Source organism: Drosophila subpulchrella, chromosome X (assembly GCF_014743375.2).
Source record: "Drosophila subpulchrella strain 33 F10 #4 breed RU33 chromosome X, RU_Dsub_v1.1 Primary Assembly, whole genome shotgun sequence".
Lineage (NCBI taxonomy): Eukaryota > Metazoa > Arthropoda > Insecta > Diptera > Drosophilidae > Drosophila > Drosophila subpulchrella.
The window spans coordinates 20122904-20143078 of NC_050613.1; the positions used below are offsets into that span (position 1 = coordinate 20122904).

At 43.8% G+C, this 20175-nt stretch overlaps 3 protein-coding genes across 18 annotated transcripts; 2 read left to right on the plus strand and 1 right to left on the minus strand.

The window, feature by feature from the left end:
* Nucleotides 1-2349: 2349 nt before the first annotated feature.
* On the plus strand, nt 2350-5656 carry LOC119557951 (T-complex protein 1 subunit beta-like). Its single transcript, XM_037870986.1, has 4 exons — nt 2350-2447; nt 3368-4057; nt 4279-4906; nt 4970-5656. Exons 1-4 carry the CDS (start codon nt 2445-2447, stop codon nt 5254-5256), a joined length of 1608 nt encoding a protein of 535 aa, XP_037726914.1. The 5' UTR covers nt 2350-2444; the 3' UTR covers nt 5257-5656.
* Nucleotides 5657-5807: 151 nt separating this feature from the next.
* LOC119557949 (probable phosphorylase b kinase regulatory subunit alpha) lies at nt 5808-16816 on the minus strand. 16 transcript variants are annotated; one of them, XM_037870973.1, is made up of 13 exons: nt 16520-16816; nt 15578-16189; nt 14516-15183; nt 13985-14308; nt 12230-12377; nt 10807-11136; nt 10480-10737; nt 9899-10003; nt 9191-9256; nt 7626-8233; nt 7282-7549; nt 6615-7212; nt 5808-6471 (listed from the first exon to the last, which is right to left on the minus strand). In XM_037870973.1, exons 2-13 carry the CDS (start codon nt 16152-16154, stop codon nt 6366-6368), a joined length of 4056 nt encoding a protein of 1351 aa, XP_037726901.1. In that variant the 5' UTR covers nt 16155-16189; nt 16520-16816; the 3' UTR covers nt 5808-6365. The 16 variants fall into 16 exon arrangements, with proteins under 16 accessions (XP_037726901.1, XP_037726899.1, XP_037726904.1 ...); XM_037870971.1 differs by having other exon boundaries at nt 9899-10057; XM_037870976.1 differs by having other exon boundaries at nt 7626-8071; nt 9899-10063.
* A 1283-nt stretch (nt 16817-18099) lies between these two features.
* LOC119556597 (serine protease easter-like) lies at nt 18100-20138 on the plus strand. The gene is made up of 2 exons (XM_037868907.1): nt 18100-18207; nt 18684-20138. Exons 1-2 carry the CDS (start codon nt 18144-18146, stop codon nt 19703-19705), a joined length of 1086 nt encoding a protein of 361 aa, XP_037724835.1. The 5' UTR covers nt 18100-18143; the 3' UTR covers nt 19706-20138.
* The last annotated feature ends 37 nt before the right edge of the window (nt 20139-20175 follow it).

Below are 20175 nucleotides of genomic sequence, written 5' to 3' on the forward strand. Positions count from 1 at the left end.
CATAAAAATGCAGTTTTTTGGCCGCCAAAATAAAAGTAAATGTCAGAATGAGGAATGCCATACCTCGTTGAGCTCGTTTTTTAATATCCAATCGATTGGCATTCAAACCTGAAAATTTTCAATTTTTTCAATTTTCGCAAAAATAAGTGATGTAACCCCTTACAAAAAATGCGAAAATTGATAAAAAAAATAAATTTTCCTAAACTTGTTGGGGATCGTTAGCATATTTAGCAAGCTGCTCAAAACAGTCGGACTTTTAGCTGTACGCCTTGATTTGGCTGAACTACGATGTAAAAACCGAAAAAAAATATCGCATTTTTGACAAAAATCTGAATCTCGTATTTTTGACAACAATTTGAAGCCTTTTTTCGCCATAAAAATGCAGTTTTTTTGGCTGCCAAAATTAAAATAAATGTCAGAATGAGGAATGTCATACCTCGTTGAGCTCGTTGATTAATTTCCAATCGATTGGCATTCAAACCTGAAAATTTTTAATTTTCGCAAAAATAAGTGATGTAACCCCTTACAAAAAATGCGAAAATTGATAAAAAATTAGATTTTCCTAAAATTTATGGGGATCGTTAGCATATTTAGCAAACTGCTCATAACAGTCGGTCTTTTAGCTGTACGCCTTGATTTGGCTGAACTACGATGTAAAAACCGAAAAATATATCGCATTTTTGACAAAAATCTGAATCTCGTATTTTTGACAACAATTTGAAGCCTTTTTTCGCCATAAAAATTTCGTTATTTTTGATGAAATGAAAAAATTTTTAACATATTTTCAGCCAAAGTGCTGGGCTTACAGGTCTCAGACACCAGGCGAACAGAAAACTTAGCAAGTGACAGCTGGTTGCCAAAAGTAAACTTAAACAGCTGTTTATTTTCAAGATGGCGGCCCTTTCCATATTTCCCCACCCCCTTTTGACCAATAGGAGTTGATCTCCATGGGAAAGAACCGTTAGTTGAAAGCCAAACGCAGACCAGAGATGAGCAACCATGGCCGTGTCACAAGCTCTTCACGAGCATGTCACGATCTTGTCACGCTCTTGTCACGAGATTGTCACGTTATGCCGAAAGGAAGCAGTCACGAGGGCATCTCTAATTAGCTTCAATTTAACAAATCATCTGATCGTTCCTCCACCTGCTAAACGTTTATGTTCGCCTGGTGATTGAAATTAAAAAATCGTCAATTCACTTCAACATGTTGAAGGGCTTGGTTACGTTTTTTCAGTCAAAGTGCTGGATTTATGGATCTCAGACACCAGGCAAACAGAAAGCTTAGCAAGTGACAGCTGGTTGCCAAAAGTAATCTTAAACAGCTGTTTATTTTCAAGATGGCGGCCCCTTCCATATTTCCCCTCCCCCCACTGACCAATAGGATTTGATCTCCATGGGAAACAACCGTTAGTTGAGAGCCAAACGCAGACTAGAGATGAGCAACCATGGCTGTTTCACGAGCTTATCACGATTTTGTCACGAGTTTGTCACGATAAGCAAGAAATAACTGTCAAGTCCTATGTACTTGCTTAGGCCGTGACAAAGGGGAACAGTCACGAGGGCATCTCTAATGAAGGTCAGATTAAACTAATCAGGTGATCGATTCTCCACCTGCTAAACGTTTATGTTCGCCTGGTGTTTGAAATTAAGAAATCTACCAAGTTTCGTCTGCCAGAAGACAATTTACAGCGAAGAGAGCTCGCCAAAGTGCTGGATTTATCGTCTCAGACACCAGGCAAACAGAAAACTTAGCAAGTGACAGCTGACAGCTAAGTAATCTTATTTTTCAAAATGGCTGCCCTTTCAATATTTTCCCTCCCCCATCTGACCAATTGAAATCCTTCTCCTTGAAAAATAACCGTTACTTGAGAACCAAGCGGCGACTAGAGATGAGCAACCATGGCCGTTTCACGAGTTTATCACGATATGCACGAAATAGCAGTTAAGTCCCAGGTATTTGCTTAGGCCATGCCTAAATATTGAAATCACGATGCCATCTCCAAATAAGCTCATATTAAACGAATCAGCTGTTCGTTTTTCACCTGCTAAACGTATACGTTCGCCCTAGTGTTTAAAATTACCACCAGAACACAATTTAGAGCGAAGAGAGGGTATTTTACACGTCGGATTTGAAAAATTAGAAACAGTAAAAGGATTAAATTACACAGGTTGTAAGCTATTTTTAAAAGAAAAACTAAAATCACATAGAGTATTGTATTTATTTTAAATTTTATATTAAATTTTTCCATATTCAATATTCCATGAATCCCCCGTCTGGTTTAAAAAAATTTTGTTGGTATATTTGAAAAAACAAAAATGGTATTTTTGTAATTGCTGGTATAGTCTATCGATAAGTAAAACTGTCCACCATCTTTGTCGATTTGTTGCGCCCGTGTGGTATTCGAAAATTCTGTGATCAAAAACCGACTAATTACGCATAGAAAATGGTAAATTTAAGACAAACAACTAAGTAATTCTCATGGTTTACGGTGCGGCCGAGCGGCGTGGAGTGAAGTCGGGGAGTTTTCATTGATGATTCCGGGCAATTCGGCGTTTTCATTTGCCGGGTGTGTGAGGCGCACAAGCACAAGCCATTTTGACAGGCGGCTTGCACGTGAGCTGCGACTTGGATTCGAGAAGGTTCTGCTCCTGACCACGGGTTGCGCAGATTCCAGTGCTGCTGCCCGATTTCTGGCCGGGATCGAGTCTCGAACCGGACAGAAGCTTCCAGATGCATTCCACGCCGTTTTTGCGACGATGATGAATCACTCGGCGCCGCTCTCTCGCCTTCCGTTTTGGGGGTTAGGTCGAGCCGATATGGCTGCACGGAGAGAAAAACCATAACAATATATATATTCTAAATATTTTCGAGCCCAACAGTCATCTGGCCAGCAGGCGTTTCTACTTTTTCCGTCCTAGCAGCCAATCTTTCTCAGAAATCGCAGCATGTTGCCTCGCCATCTGAATCCGACTAATACAGTCTTGATCGTATTTTAAATATAGTAATAATCGTGTTTTGAATTGTCCATCTGGCAGAGATAAGAGTCAAGTAAAGCCAAAAACTATTACTTCTTAAAAATAATGGTAATGAGATTTTTAAACTGATGTCATCTTTAGAGAATTACTTTTTCCAAAATCTGTTTCTTACAGACTCACATTTTTGAACTGTTTCGGTGACTAAGAATAATGAAATATCTCAGATTTTTTGGCTTAAATTATTATTATTAAAGAAAATCTCACATTAGGATTCTTTGCAATTAAGAAGTACCCTTTTCATAAAGTTTTAATGGGCCATACTTTGTAGACTACTGTGAAAGCTTGTATGTAATTTAAACAAAACTAACCAAATGATCGCGTTCTCTTGCAGGAGATGTCCTTGAATCCCGTGCGCGTGCTCAAGAATGAGGCGCAGGAGGAGAAGGCCGAGATGGCCCGCCTGTCCTCGTTCATTGGCGCCATCGCCATCGGGGATCTGGTGAAGAGCACCCTGGGCCCCAAGGGCATGGACAAGATCCTGGTGGCCACCGGCCGCAACGCCGGCCAGGTGGAGGTGACCAACGATGGGGCCACCATTCTGCGTGCTGTCGGTGTCGACAACCCGGCCGCCAAGATCCTGGTCGATATGTCGCGTGTCCAGGATGAGGAAGTGGGCGATGGCACCACCTCGGTCACCGTTCTGGCCTCGGAGTTGCTCCGCGAGGCGGAGAAACTAGTCGAACAGAAGCTGCACCCACAGATCATCGTCTCTGGCTGGCGTCAGGCTACCCAGGTGGCTCTGGAGGCGCTCACCGCCGCCGCCCAGGACAACTCGGCCAACGACGAGAAGTTCCGCAACGATCTGCTGAACATTTCCCGCACCACGCTCTCCTCGAAGATCCTCCACCAGCACAAGGACTTCTTTGCCAATCTGGCTGTGGATGCCGTCATGCGCCTGAAGGGCTCTGGCGAACTGAGGTCCATCCAGATCATCAAGAAGTCGGGCGGCACTCTGGAGGATTCCTTCCTGGACGAGGGCTTCCTGCTGGACAAGAAGCCCGGCGTGCACCAGCCACAGCGTGTAAGTGATCACTTAGTTTGTATAGTTTCTTTACCCCTTACCGCTGCTGTCTATTAACGCGTCAAAATGACTGTGAGCTATGTGCATTTGACTTCATATCACAGCCATTTTGACGAGTTTGTTGGGCATGCACATCGTCAACGGGGAAGGTCCAAGTGCATGTTTATGTATCAATCTCCGAACATAACCTCATACAAATTCATGGCTCTTCTCCACCGCAGATTGAGAATGCCAAAATCCTGATTGCCAACACGCCCATGGACACCGACAAGATCAAGGTGTTCGGCAGCAGTATCAAGGTCGATTCGCTGGCCAAGATCGCCGACCTGGAAATGGCCGAGAAGGAGAAGATGAAGGAAAAGGTGGACAAGATCCTGAAGCACCAATGCAACGTGTTTATCAACCGCCAGCTGATCTACAACTATCCGGAGCAGCTGTTCGCCGACGCCCAGGTGATGTCCATCGAGCATGCCGATTTCGATGGCATCGAGCGTCTGGCCTACTGCACCGGCGGTGAGATCGTCTCCACCTTCGAGAATCCCTCGCTGGTGAAGCTGGGCGAGTGCGATGTCATCGAGCAGGTGATGATTGGCGAGGACACGCTGCTGCGTTTCAGTGGCGTCAAGCTGGGCGAGGCCTGCACCATCGTGATCCGCGGTGCCACCCAACAGATCCTGGACGAGGCTGATCGCTCCCTGCACGACGCCCTTTGCGTGCTGGCGGCCACCGTCAAGGAGTCGCGCATCATCTTCGGTGGCGGCTGCTCCGAGGCGCTGATGGCCAATGCCGTGCTGAAGAAGGCGGCCGAGACACCCGGCAAGGAGGCCATCGCCATCGAGGCCTTTGCCCGTAAGTTGGATTTAATTATTGCTGTCAACTTCTTATTGATTCTCTTTCCCATCCGCGTTACAGGTGCCCTGCTGTCGCTGCCCACGGCCATTGCCGACAACGCTGGCTACGATTCCGCCCAGCTGATCTCGGAGCTGCGTGCCGGCCACGCCCAGGGCAAACAGACTCTGGGTCTGGACATGGAGCTGGGCAAGGTGGCCGATGTCCGCGAGCTGGGCATCACCGAGTCCTTCGCCGTGAAGCGCCAGGTGCTGATGTCCGCCTCCGAGGCCGCTGAGATGATTCTGCGCGTGGACAACATCATCCGGTGCGCTCCACGCCGACGCGTTCCCGACAGGGGCTACTGCTAGGCGCTTAAGTATTCTTGTTCTAGGATCCTATTTTTTTTAATTACGAACTCTCGTTTAACATCATCGCTAATCTTATACGTTTTGTTTACACTAATAACCCCCACACACAACACATTAGCATCTATATTACACGCCCATTACACCAAATCGCACACTTTCTCGCTAAATTTGTCTCTTTCGTGTAATTCTCCTACTTAATTGTGAAACAAATTGATATGTTGCAAGCCGAGCTTTTGATTCGATGAGTGGATGATTGCCTTCAAACGAAACAAAAACATTTAAAAAATGTCTAAAGCATCAACAAACCAATACAAAAACCAACTTGTGAATGAATACAATTGTTGTAAACATTTGATGTGCGCAAATTGAAGACCATTAAACAGAACAAACAAAAAAAAAATGGAATAAATGATATATATTTATGCTTAACAAAACTAAACGAAATGTGTTTTTATTTTAGTTATTTAAAGATTACTTTCAAAAGTACTTATAAACCAATAAATTATTTTTTTTAACTTTAATCCATAAAGATTTCTTTAAAACACTCGACGAACATTGCAAACACATTTTTATTGTAAATCTTGCTGCGCGTTCAACTTTACAATTCAAACGTCTAATATAAAATAAGGTCATTTAAAAATATAAAAGTTAAAACAATCAAAAGTGTAGTCGCTGTAAAACAGCCGCAAGTACAAAAAACAAATCTGTATCGAGCAGCGCGAGTTGGCTTTCTAAATGGATTTGGATTAGGATTAGGATCGGTTTTTGGGGTATGGTTTTGGTCTATCCAAGGGGTCAACACTTACATGCGTGGGTTAATACCATACTAAGCTGGCTTCTCTTTCTTCCCTTTCTTTTTCGGTCAGAGCAAAACGAACATGTTAACCAAGTGTTTTTGGGTAGAGGTCGGGCAAAAAATATATACATGGCGCCCTCTGACTGAAATGATCGTTGGGCTGGGGTCAGAGGGAAAGAGACAAAAAAAAAGAGGGGCAGTCTCGAGAGAGAGAGAGACGGGAAGAGGGTGCTAAAGTGCGAGTGAGCGAGAACGAGAACGGACGTATCCAGAGTTGCAGAGATTTTGGCATTATATTAAGTGAACGCCCGCTTCAGGAGATGGCGCACTCCATCTCGCCGTGCTTGGGCACACAGTCCAGCACCAGGGCCACCGCCCGGGACATGTAGGTCATAGTTCCATAACTGCCGCTGGGAGCACTGCAATAGATGGCCAAAAGTCAGTAAAGGGGAACTAGGATATCGTATGCAAATCAAGAATTTATCCTTCAAGGAGGCATACAAGGATTCTAAACTCTTTCCTATATTCAACCCTTCTTGGCCATGCAATAAGCGATCCTTACCTGTCGTAGAGGTGCTGACATATGTAGGCGGCCCCTCCGCAGAGAAGCATTCCTGAGGCGGCCTGCTGCTGCTCCTTGCCGTCCTTGATCTTCGCGCAGCACAGAGTGGCATCGCCCTGAACCTTGCGCTGGTCCTCGAGGAACAGCTGGTTGGCCTTGTGCACCAGGTGCTCCACGTAAATGATGCCACCAAGAGTGGGCACCATGTTGTGCTCGGTGACAAGGGTGAGCACCATGAGGGCCTCGACCACCAGCTGCCTGTACTCGGGCTGTGGTATCTGGTTGAGGGCCGTCTCCACCTCCAGGGCAAACTTCAGTTCACCGGGGGTCATCTCCTGGGTGAGACTTTGCTGCAGGACACGTCCCTCGATGGCCAGACCCTGGCACTTCTCCAAAACGGTCCAGACGCGCGAATAGAAGTCGCGGGGCACCCGATTCAGCGCTCCGTCCAATCGCCGGCGGCGCAGCCACTGGCCCTGCCTGTCGTCAATGGTGGCTATCAGGGCGTCCTCGCCCTCCGGATCGCCCAGACCGATTTGGCTCTTCTTGCTGACGCGGCTGCTCTTGCAGCTCACAATGGACAGATTGCCACGGGCCACTGAAATATGATATAGATTAATATATGATATATGTATGATATGATCCCGGCAGATCTTGGCAGACTTACCGCTGCTGACGGCAAACTCCTTGCCGCTGAGTATGTGGTACAGGAGATTCTTCATCTCGAAGGGCGAGAGGTTAAGTAAATGCTCCGACGCCGCCTCGCCGTCGCAGTTGAGGGTGCGGGACAGCTCCTTGGCCATCACCTGGATAATCAGGCCCACGCGCAGGCGCAGCATCTCGTGGAAGAGCTGCGGCTCGGTGCGGATGAACATGGCCAGGTAGACCATCAGCTCCTGCGTCAGCATCGCTGTGCTCTCATCGTCGCCATAGGCCTGTATTAGAAAAGGATACACGAATAAGTGGATTGTTCCCTCTGTGTGACAACCTTGAATATTATGAATTGCTCACATCGTGGATGAGCTGTCGCAGCTCGACTTCCGGCAGTGGTGCCGTGATGGTGTGCTCGTTGTTGGGCGGCATTCCCACGGTGACCTGCTTCTGCCGGACGAGCAGATCGGTGACCGCCTTGGCCAGATCCTCGACCCGTTTGCCCAGCATGCCGGCCGTGTGGCGGACGAGTCCCCAGAGCTTCTGCTGGCAGGCCTTCTCGTAGAGTCCCTTCAGTAGATCCCGCACAGTGACCACGCGTCCCTCCTCCAGCATTCCTTCGGATTGGGAAGAATCGTTATTCTCATGTGGGCTCATGTTGTTGTGGTTGCTAGTGTTGCTGCCGATGCTGCTGCTGCTTATGTTGCTAGTGTTGCTCGTGTTGCCGATGCAATGGACATTGCTGTTGCCGGCGGCGGTGGCGGAGCCCGGATTGGCATTGCCATCCGCATCGGTGCTAGTGGCGGCTGGAATTGTAACAGCATCGATGATCACCGTTGGCAGCACAATCGTTGGGCTCTTTTTGGCCCCATCACCAGAACCACCTGCACCAGCAGCTCCTGCTGCGCCTCCTGCACCACCACCAGCCAGTTCCAGCACCACCTCATTCCCAAACGTTTGCTCGAGCTCTTTTGTTTTCGTTTGGTTTCATTATGGGTTAGTTGGGGTTAGGATTGGATTATGGTTTTTGGTTTCGGATTGAATCGCAATTCGTCGCATTTTGGGTTATTGTGAAAATGGTGAGCGAACGGGACATGCGGGATGTGTTTGTGTGTTTTTGCATGTGGGGTTAAATGCGTGGTCGGGCGAAGAAAGTAAAATAAAATGTTAAAAAATTAATTTACGTTTGAAAAACATGGCCAAAAAGAAATAATTCAAATGTGGTTAATAATGCTAATTAGACATAACTTAAAGCAAAGCCATTTCATTTGATATTTAATTTAATTTGTGGTATATGTAGACTACCGAACTTCTCTGAACACAAACTTTTTTAAATACTTCAAGTTTTGTAAATATTTCAACATATTTTAAACTCCATTTTGGATACGGTTAAAATTGCTTTTAACCTAAAAAATGTAAATTAAGTTACAATTCATTTAAATTTACCAAAATCTAAAGGAACTATAATTTTAAATTAAATACTAAGTCATATAAGACGATCTTGGAAATTATATCTTGAATAATTAATAAGCCAGAGAAGTTCAAATGTAATAAAACTAGTTGTATTAAAATCATATATGTATGTATTCAAAAAACAAAACCCAAAGCAAAGCTATGATGCATTTTTAGATGGAGCATACGACATGAAAGTTTTGAAAATAGCACATATCACACCAAAGATACACCAAACAAAAGATATGATACAGAGGATGGAAACCATATGTGTGAGACTAGTAAGAAGGATTACACGAATCGAAGTTTTGGCCAATCAGTGGAAGTGTACATGGAGAGGGGGATTTAGGATATAGGATATAGGAAAACGGGTATTTCCAATGGATGTGTGTACATATGTACATATGTAGGTACGTCTAGAAAGCCCGCACAACAACAACAACAATCAACACAAGACGGATGGACGGACTTACCGGCGGCTGCATTATTGGCATTTGGGGTCGCATTGTCATCCGATTTATTCTTGAATCCCAGGCCAGCTGTATTGTACGCCGTCGAGGAGTACGGTACGATTACGGCACGGAGGACGAGGTACGGGACAAAACGACAGGAGTACGAGGTAAAACAACAGAATGAGAACAGGATATGCTAAATAAATGGCTCTTTTCCAAGAGACACTACCTATTCTAACTGTTCTTCAAGAGCCAATTTAACCAAAAAAAATAATACAAAGATTGTTAAATCCGGCAGGTTTCGAATCAACTCCTAACTTAAATTTTTGTTTATCCACGACTCTTATAAATTTAATAGATCTTTTTGTTAAAAATTGTTCCCTTGTTTAAATTGTGTAATAAATAGTGTAAGTTATGGGAACTAAAATGTTAATAGCAAGATCTGTTTCTTCATCATTATACCAACAATCTCTAGCCTAAAACATATTAAACATAGTTCAATTTTAACCGAATGTGTAAAAGTGTGAGCGGTTATCGGCGTGTATTAATCGCAGGTGGGTGTTTTTTTTTATTTGGCTGTGGATTTTAAAGAAGGTGTGTGTATAATGTACATTTTTCCGGGTGTTCTCTCAGCCCGTTGTAAGAAACCTCCAATTGAAAAGCATTAAGCTGCCCCGAAACCTAGTTTAACGTAGAAAATTTGAGCATTGGTTATTTATCTGGGCTTACCTGTATTGAAGTCCAGTCCCTGAGTGTCCACCAGGTACTGCAGGATGTCGCCCTGCTCCTCGAGATTCTCCGTTTCGCGCAGCATCGCAATCAGCTCCTCCACCTCTGTGTCCGCGAAATTGGTTTCGGCACGATGGCGTTGTATGAGAATTTTGGGCACTGTTACTATCAACATCGCAGTTCGTAGCGAAGGTGGGCCAATCGAAATTATACGTAAGAAATGAATGAAAACAGAAGGCAAGAAGCAGAACGTAAAATTAACAAAAGTATAGAAATTAAAAGGTAGGAGATATCACAAAAAAATAAAAAGTTTATAATTAAATGGATGTGCTGAAGTTGAGCTTTTAAAATAAACTTATTGCATTTAACTGGACTTTACGATTATATCAACATAACTTTTGAAATATTTTATAACAGTTATTTGACATTTACACAGATTACATTTACATTAGATTATCCCTAATACTCTAATCACTTATAAAGTACATAGTTTTAGTTTAGTTTACTAGCTCCCTCCAGCAACTCGAAGAACTTAAAATTAGTTAATAAACTGTAAGATGAAAACCAAATGGCAGACTAACTCTCTTGCTGGCGGACAAACTCGCTGCGTCTGTCGATCGCCGAGCGGCTGTGGTGCTGCGGATCCACCGGATAGATGTTCTCCCGAATGGACAGCTCGTTGCCCAGATGCAGTGGCGAGTTGGCGGGTCCCTCCTCCGGTGTGGTGGCGAAGACACTGACATGGCTCTGCTTGTTCGCCTGCAGCCAAGGAGGTGGCACAATCGAGGAGAGGCGGCGTTCGGTGAGCGGAGAAGGTCCCTCCATGCCCAGGTTGTCAGCTGAAAAGCAGAAGGAAGTTATTATAATGTCAAGGAGTAATATTCCACCTAGGGAAAGCCATCACTCACAATCCACATTGATGGAGCGCGTCTTCTTGATCGCTCCCTTGCAGGACATGCGGCGCCTCAGGGTCCGCGGACGCAGCTGTCCGCCGCGCAGACTCATGGTGCTGCGGTTGCTGAACGAGCGCAGCAGGTGCTCATCCAGGTAGGTCTGCACATCCGGATGCAGGCGGTCCGGATAGCCGTCCTCCGTGCTGCCCAGGAAGCTCAGGTCCGTGATGGCCGAGGTGTTGAGGAAGTCCTTCAGGCTGCCCAACATCACGCGGGTGCCGTTGATGTAGCCCGATTTCAGTTTCCTCATCGTCTGGATCATGGCCAGCGGAATCTTGTCCTGATCTGTGGATTCCGCACCGCATCCGTTTGGAATTCGTTAGATTTTTCATTGTCTTTATCTCTCGGTCAACTGGTATGAGTATGTGGATCATGATCTGGTTGGGATGCTGGGCAGTGGGTTGGGTTAGAAGCGACGCTTAAAAACTACGGGTTAGTCACACAAAAGTACAACAACGGTTACCGATATATATAAGCACAGGATTCCAGCACCATCGGCAATTAGTCTGAGTTTTGGGTGCAAGCCAAATGCAGTGGGAAAATTGATTAGCAGCAACAGCCACAGGGATTAGCAAATACTTAATTATATTTAATCACAGGTTTTTGCGTGGATTTTTGTTTTTATTATTCATAAGATGCTTTAGCTTTATGTATGTTTGTATTTCTCTGAGGTCATGTAACTTTGTAATACCGCAAGCTTGACTTTGGTTGGGATGGTCTACATTTTGTGGATTGTTTTGAAACGAGTTTGGTCTAAAAGTGTTTTATTTTATGTTATGAACGTGTAAATAGAGATAGTTAAGAAGTCCGAATATTCAAAGAAAGCATGGGATATAGAGCACACAAAAGTACCTTATCCATAAACTGTACACCTATATCTTGAAGAAAGTACTCGGAATAAAAGATAAACCTTTAATGAAAACGGTTTTTTGGTTCTGAAAAAATAAATCAAATTGTATAGTCAAATGTTTTCAGATTCCCTATAAGAAATAACTAATTTTGAAAATATCTTTCACAAGATATTGGTGTATGCAGGGTCACAACAAGAACAAGGATTTGGATTTGGGTTCAAAGGTAGTAGAAAGAGCAGAAGCAATCAGGCCATTTACTAAGCTGACACAAGCAGGGTTCAAAGGTCACGGATCACAGATCGTTTGCATATAGTTAAATCAATTGGTTGTTGGCTTTTGTGTGTAAATAGGGGTATATATTATATAGTATATCGCATATATGCAGTGGTTTTTGGAATCAAGTGTTTTTGCCATTGGGTGCAGTGGGGATCGGATTTGGATTTGGATTGGAGGTGGCAATGCAGAATCGAGCTGGGTGGGTTTTTTTGCTTATTGTTTTTTTTGGATTTTTTATTTCGGGTAGTTACCTAGCATATAGTGGGTTGCCATTAGTGTGATTGTCGGCCTGCCCAACATGTGACGCCAATTGTTGGTCAAGAATGCTAAATTTGTGGTAAAATTGCTGGCAAGCAAGTCGGGATCGCGTGTTGTATAATATTCTTCATAGTCGATATGCTGTGTAAGTGTAGTTGTTGTTGCAGTTGTTGTTGTGTATATATTTATTAAATTTATTTGGGATAAAATAAAGAAGAGAAAGGATTTGTTTTGGTTTCGATTTTCATTTTTTTTGTTGTATTCGATATTTTATTGGCCAATTTTCAAGGGTTTTGGGGATGGAAAATATGGGAGTAAGGGTGTAAAAGTTCATAAAAGTCCAGAGCAGAGCGTTGAGAAATAAAATAAATAAACTAAGGCTACATTAAACTAAAAATAATATATTTGCGGTCAAAATATCAGTAGTATTTGCTTATAAATGTCGTATAAAAAGGGATATTAAAATTATTTTTAACATATTTGAGTTTCAATTCATTCCTTCTAAAATTAGGTAAATTTAATTGACAGACAAATTTATTTCATACTATTATTTTAACCGCAGCTGTATGTATAAAGTATATAAGGTGAAGTGTGTGTGTGTGTGATTGTTCTTTAAACCTATAAGTAGTCTATGTCATTTATGGTCGAGTGTGTGGGTATTACCATAACCAAACTAAAGCTAACTAAAAGCATAAACCAACTAAAAGCTCAAAGGAAATTCAACAAAATTCAGAACCAGCTGCCCAATGTTCGGAATAAGCAAAAAGGTCAAGATCATTTACTCTTCAATATGGAATTTATTTTTGGACAAAGACAAGACAAAGCATTCAATAGACCGCAAATTTCCGGACCTTGAGCAACCGATTCAATTCTAGAGTTAACGAGTCAAGTGGGTGCATTTGTGTGGTTCGAGTGTGCGTGTCAATTAATTGATAAACAATACCAATACCAAAAGCAAACCCTTGCAAATTAATCAAATCAACAGAGCAATTCACAAAAGATATGGGGAAAACAGTCGGGGGGAGCATAAAAAACCCGCGCACAAATAAACATTAGAATAAGAAAATAATAAAAAAAGACATGGAGTGAAATAAACGTTAAACGTCGACTCTTCTCTCTCCGTTGACCGACCTAGGTGGATGCGCTTCAGCACCAGGGTGACCAGCGGACGACCCAGCAGATCCCAAGCGGACTTGAGGAAATTTATCTCGCCCTTGAGGATGTCGATCATGAGTTCGTTATCGGAGGCGATATAGAAGCGCGACAGGTCGGCGAACTGATGCGTGATAAACGGTAGAAATCATAAGTCAATCATCGATTACAGGGATGCAAACCGATCGGCCCTAGATGAACTTAAGATGATGATCAGATTAAATTCAATTCATTTTTTTTTGCCTTAAAATAATTTCAATGAAAAATACTACCCAAAGTGTCAATTCCAACAATTAAAATACAAAATTTAAGTTAAATTAATAGAAATTATTACTAAGTGTAGGAAAATAAATAATAATTGTTTAATAAGCAAATTTTCCATGATATAATTGTTAGTATTAGTCTCAAAGATTTTGCATTATTTTAAGAAAATAGGAAATAAAAACGCCACGACCGGTTTGCATCGCTGACCAAAAATACAATAGAAAGTGTAAAAACAGAGCAATGGGGCATTGGGTATTTTCGGGAGTCTGGGAAGAGGTGGCCGGTTTTCTTGGATAATTCGAGAAGGCTAACTGGACTCCATTGTCACTCACCTGCGGGGTGAAAGCGAATATGCGATCCTTCAGCGAGTACAGCTTGCTGGTGCTGAGGATGCCCACGTCCCGGGATTTTCTGCCACTCAACCCCAGCTTCCGGTTGCGGCCCAGGTAAGTGTACAGGTGGCTCAAAACACGTGCTGGCTGCACCTCTATGGGAGCCACCTCGGCGATCGTCTGCACGTGTAGATCGTGTTCGGCCAGCTTGTCACGGATCTCGTTGTCCTCGGCAATGATGACCACCTGGACGACCACGTCTGGTTTCTTTTGAGCTCCCAGGCGACGATTCAGTGGATCCAACTCACCCACGGCAAGGAAACCCTAAAAAGGTTTTAAGAAAAACAACATTAGAAGCAGTCGTTGATAAGAAAATAAATCTTTTAAAAATTTCTACAAATTATGAGTGCAATTTTTGACCTAACCAAGTGCCCGCAAATGTACGTAGCCAGATCGATATAAATACTTTACAGGGTCGCCAAGGCTTTCATCTATCTTTAGCAGCCAAAAACGTCTAAAACAAAAGCTCACCTCCTGCAGCAACCTTCCGAGGATGAACAGAGACTGGCCCCACAAGAAGGGACACCGGCCGACCACTTCGCGGACCTGGGATCCTGGCTTCTGGTACTCGAAGCCCACCAGATCCTGTGGCACCGCATAGCTCTCCGGCACGAGGAGGATGCCATCCTCCGAACGCACCATGATCTTCTCCAGCCGGCTGGCATACTCCTCCACCGAACGTTTGTCGTTCTGAAAGGCGTGGAACAGGATCAGGTAGCAGTAGAACAGCGGCCACTCGCACTCGATGTTCTCGAACATGCGCAGTTCCCAGCGCTCGTAGTAGAGCCTGGAGGGATCCTCCTTGGGGGTGCGGTAGCCATCGCGCAGGAATCTCTTGCAGCCGTACTTGCCCTGCAGTCGGGACAGAATCGCATCCTTGGTATTGTGGATCAGTTGGGCATCGTCCACGGCAAAGGCGGGAAAGCCGATGACGCACAGCAGTCCGGAATCCAATTCCTTGCTGTTGGACTCACGGGGCAGCATCGACTGGAGCACTGCCTGGCACTTGTGGGCCTCGTCGGCCAGCACATGGATCACACTGGCTGGCCCGCCGCGGGCGCCGAACAGATCCAGCTCGTTCATGGCCTCCAGCGCCGCCTTGGCCATGCCAATTGAGCTGGCATTCAACTCCGGTTCACCTGGAAAATATAAATATATCAATATTGGACTGCTCACATAACACATTATAAAGCTGAATATTTTTTGAATAAGAACCAAACATATTATTATAATCAAGCAATTATGATTTTGGAGATAAGATAATGCACAATTACGCCTAATAATACTCGGTTATAAAATGTAAACAAAATATTACCGATCTATCAATCAATTAAATAATGATACAATTAATAATACTCCTGTTTTCTGTATCTAAAAATACGTTTTTTTATAAAATGATAGTGTACATATATGAAAGATAGAAGGATTTACATAAATACTTTGAAATCATAACCAACTTTTTCAACACATTTTGATCATTAAGTTCGTAAGCTCTTTATTATGGCTATTATTTCTATTGTACCATCTACTCACCATGATTGGTCTTGTCGCCACGCTCCCATATCCCGTAGTCAGGAATGGAGTAGGCCGACTCAATGTAGAAGACCAGATTCTGGATGAACGACACCTCGTCCAGGGAGAAGACGATCTGCAGACCCGAAGCCGTCATCTGGGCCAGGATCAGCAGGTACAGGGAGACGGCATCGATCTGGAGATGGCCCCACTCATTGTCCCCGACCACGGGCAAGCCGTTCTTGCTGGAGTACTTGGCGTGCAGGGAATCGTAGGGACTCTGGGTCATCTTGAACTTCTCCACCTTGTCCTTCTGGTTCATCATGGCCATGAGCAGGCCGCGCATCAGCTTCACACAGCTCTGCTCCAGCTCATAGCACTTGGCCCGATCCTCGTCCTGGTCGGCAATCTTCTTGTACGCCATGGACAGGCCCCAGACGGCCAGGATGCAGTAGACATTGTCCCTGATCCAGGCGTGAGAGTTTACATTGGAGGCGGGGAAGAGGCCGGTGACCGGCTCCTGGTGGGCCAGGATCAGTCGGTGCACGATGCGCTGGTAGTAGTCCAAGCGGACGCCCGAATTGCTGCGGGAACGCATCGTCGATTTGGAAGTGGTTTCCTTTCCGGTCAGTTCTGTTAAAAACGGGGATTTAGTTAGCCTTTATTCACTACTTATATTTCGATTAATAAAATCGTGTTATTGTTATCCTGTTCCTATTCCGACTATATATTTGATATTGTGCATACAGCTGACATATACATATGTAATATATGAACTTGTTGTTTTCAGACATACATGGACATTTGTTTATTTTGGTTCTGGGAAGGTCAGCTAAGTAAGGTCTAGTTCCGAACCTCACACATAATGTATTTATATAGGGATCAATCGGAACGGTATTCCGTATTGACCTGCGGTGATGCGGTTGTTGTTTACCCTCGACGACGCGGGCACGCTCAACTTACATAATGTCGGGTCGGATCGGATGGGATCGCCTCAGATCGTTTGTTGTGGTTCGGCGGAGTGGAGGAGGAGGAATCCCAGTGCTCCCCGGAACAACCCGCGACCGCTAGAACCCGTAGAATGCGTTGATTTCGCCGCGAGGACAGCGCATTCTCTCCGGGATTCGGCGGGTGGAGTGGCGCACAGCTGCCGTGCGAGTTTCAAAGCCTGGCTAGCCACTTATTTGCGAATAATTCGAATTATATTGTGATTAAACTAATGCACTAAAGTCAACTCAATGTCATACAGCGTGACCGCGGCCGGACCAAACGAGAAATACCAATTTGGTCTCAAAAATATACTATAAAATACTATTTCATATTTTACAAAATACCACCATAAATACCATAACAAATAAATCGCCTGGAAATTCAAATTATAATATGTAATATGTAAAAATAATAATTGACTTATTATATATAGAAAAAATAAGGTTTTTCCCATTGCAAAAAATGTTTGTTTTTATTTCATTTTACAAGATTAATAATATTTCAGTCCAACATAAAACTAAAACAATTTGCATTCGTATTCAATTCCATATTCCAATATTTTAAGTCTTTAAGGTCTTAAAATAATACCAAAAAGTATTTAAAACACCATATTCGGTCACGCTGATGTCATAGATAGAGCTGCAAAAAAATCGATGGTCCTATCGATAATATCGATGGTCGGGCCCGATCACAGGTATCGATATTGTTCACACTATCATCGCTAGCTTAGCCGTGTCACCCACCGCAGACCGTTTGCTGAATAGCGCATACACAAACCATTTCTTGTTGTCAATTGGATTCTGATTGGCAATAGCGGTAATTCAAATTCAAAAATAATGGGAAAATAATTTGAAATAACTTGATATTGAATAGTTTAAGATATATAAGTATTATAGATGGTTTTAATTTTTTCAAATGGATAACTAAAATGCTCTGGTTTCTATGGCGCCAAAAACAATATGATACCCAAATGTTTGATAGCTTTAAAAGCTACCAGTATGCAAATATAAACATACAAACACAAAACAATATAAATAAAACATATGCTGCGTGTGAAAATCCCGAAGCCTACGTTCATAATGAAAATGGTTCTCACTATCTATGGATATCGGAGACACTAGAAAATCCGGTCTGAGCTCCAGTTCTGAGCGAGCTTAAATATCGCACTTGGAAAAAGTGCTCTCAGTGGCGAGTGGGAAAATATACGAAGTTTGTATACACTTTAGCTCTAATTACAATTTAATACGAAGTAAAAGACGTAAAATAAAAAATAGGAATGGACTATGGTTATATCGGATGGACATTCTGAACCTTTAACACCTTTAATTAAACTTAAAAATAGCTTCTCATTTTTAAAGTTCCAAAAGGAAAAAATATGGTCATGTTAACATGACATGTCATATGAACCATGGCAAGTTGTGTGTAGGTTACCCATTACTTTGCAGCGAAAAGTAATCCCCTTTTTACTAGACCCCATGGCGTTGAGTGATTCAGAACCAAAGCTACGGCTCTCTGATCTTTCACTTTAAGTAGTGTGCTAGGCTTGTGAAAGGCATCAGTTTCAGAAAAGCCATTGCATTGATTCAGACTAAAAGCTATGGCTCTCCGATCTTCTATAGCATTGTATCTCTGCGGGGTGTTATTATCCAGCTGCTGTGCAAGTAAGTTATGTTTCAATCGAAATTACAGTTTTTTAATAAAGTAACTATGGTTTACAAAACAAATATAATTATATTTTGGATAGTGCTAACAACTTTACACGCGAATCTTTTAGGAAAACGATATATTAACATATCGGGAAAAGCAAAAACTGGTTTTCGATGTCGTTTATTACAATCGAGTTTTCATGGCATTAACATGTGTACGGATAAAACCCAGCTTTTATTTTCATTTTTCAAAACTAGTCTTGGGATTTTTGTTCAAAACTGATTTAAAATACAAGAACTATTTCCTTGTGTGTTATATTCCTTATACCTTATCACTGGTTTTTTTGATAGCTGATATTTGAATTGGGAACTAGTTCCTTATGTATGATTCCTAAGCGGATCGTCCCTTGGCGGATCTTTACTATAAGCATTCTTTTTTTTAAGTATTATATTCCTTATTACCTATGCCTCGTATTTTATATTTATTTTAGAGCCCAAGCTGCACTTTGGCAGCTGTCGAGGATCGGGCCAGTGCCGCCTCGTTGAGGACTGCCTGGCGGAGCCGGGTTTTGTCCAGGACGAGGACTCCTCCGAGTGCTCCTACACGGTGTGCTGCGTGAGGCGCCAGTCGGAGTACTCGCAATCGGTGGAGAACTACTGCCGCCACGACCTGAAGCCCCACATTTCGAATGGCGAGATCACCAAGGTGCGGGAATTCCCCTGGATGGCCATGTTGCTGTACGGCGATAGGCTGCAGCCAAAGTGCGGGGGCTCGCTGGTGAGCCAAAGATGGGTCCTGACCGCCGCCCATTGTGTGCCCCGGCATGGTTACGATGAGCAACTGCGTCTCGTTCGCCTGGGAGTGTGGGATGTGCGGATTGGCGGGAAGGATTGCCGGGGCATGGCGGACTGCGCACCACCTTTCCAGGACTTTCCCATTGCGAGATCCATCGTTCACGAGCTGTACCGTCCCGCCGACACATCGGGTACCAGTCTGGAGAAGCACACCCACGACATTGCCCTGCTGCTACTCAGCCGCAGCGTCACCTACTCGGAGTTCATCCAGCCAATCTGCCTGCCCTCGCTGTACACTCCCTCCCGCGGCGATGACTATGTGGACTACAGCCTGACCATCGCCGGTTGGGGTCGCACCAGTGAGCTGACCACGGACACCAGTCCCGTGAAGATCAAGGCCCAGGTGAGTGGCTGGTCGCGGGACAGCTGCAAGAAGCTCTACGAGGACGTGGGCGAGGGCCAGATGTGCGCCGGTGGCGGTGCCTCCAGGAAGGGCAGCTGCTTCGGCGACTCCGGCGGCCCGGTGATGGATGGCAACCAGCTGGTGGGCATCGTCTCGCTGGGCGAGTCCAAGTGTGGATCCGACCGGGGACCCATGGTGGTCACGCGGGTGGAATCCTACGTGGCCTGGCTGGAGCGCCACCTGTTCACGCGGCCTAACGCGACGAACAAGCACTCGCAATTATTCAACATTTTCGTTAGGAAAGTTTTTAGCTAGTGTGTAAAACTGGAAAGGTTCCGCAACAAGTCAAAATCTGTGCCAAAATAATGCTCTCTCTCTCTGTAAATAATTAATTGTAACTTGTATTTCTTAGAATTTTTTATAGATGTATTTTTTTTTTAAATTGTAGCCAATTTTGAACAATAAATGTAGTCTAAAAGTTACCAAAAACCCAATTGATTGTATGGAGACACCGTGTAAACAAAAGATTTTATGATATTATAACGTCTCAAAGTTTTGTAATCAAAAAAATGTTAACTGCACAGAGAGAAATATTCAAGTTCATTGTTCTTGATTTGAGAACATTCGTTCTTAAAAACCGTGTAAGCCCATTTTGGTATCAATTATCTCAATATTAGAACGAAATGGTGAGAAGAGAAAACTTAAATTGAGTTTACTTAACATCTTTTTAATAAGTAATAGTTTAGTTTCTGAGATATACATCTTTCAAAAATTTCGTTCTATTT

What these genes read in the sequence shown, in the direction of transcription:
- LOC119557949 (XM_037870969.1), bottom strand. Translation starts at nt 16,154, where the DNA reads ATGCGTTCCCGCAGCAATTCGGGCGTCCGCTTGGACTACTACCAGCGC. An exon ending in TGGCGACAAGACCAATCATG is followed by an intron (nt 15,184 to 15,577) that starts GTGAGTAGATGG and finishes TATATTTTCCAG; the next exon opens with GTGAACCGGAGTTGAATGCC. An exon ending in TGCGACAGCTCATCCACGAT is followed by an intron (nt 7,550 to 7,625) that starts GTGAGCAATTCA and finishes TTTCTAATACAG; the next exon opens with GCCTATGGCGACGATGAGAG.
- LOC119557951 (XM_037870986.1), top strand. An exon ending in GCGTGCACCAGCCACAGCGT is followed by an intron (nt 4,058 to 4,278) that starts GTAAGTGATCAC and finishes TCTCCACCGCAG; the next exon opens with ATTGAGAATGCCAAAATCCT. An exon ending in CGCCATCGAGGCCTTTGCCC is followed by an intron (nt 4,907 to 4,969) that starts GTAAGTTGGATT and finishes TCCGCGTTACAG; the next exon opens with GTGCCCTGCTGTCGCTGCCC.
- LOC119556597 (XM_037868907.1), top strand. Translation starts at nt 18,144, where the DNA reads ATGGCTCTCCGATCTTCTATAGCATTGTATCTCTGCGGGGTGTTATTA. An exon ending in ATTATCCAGCTGCTGTGCAA is followed by an intron (nt 18,208 to 18,683) that starts GTAAGTTATGTT and finishes TATTTATTTTAG; the next exon opens with AGCCCAAGCTGCACTTTGGC.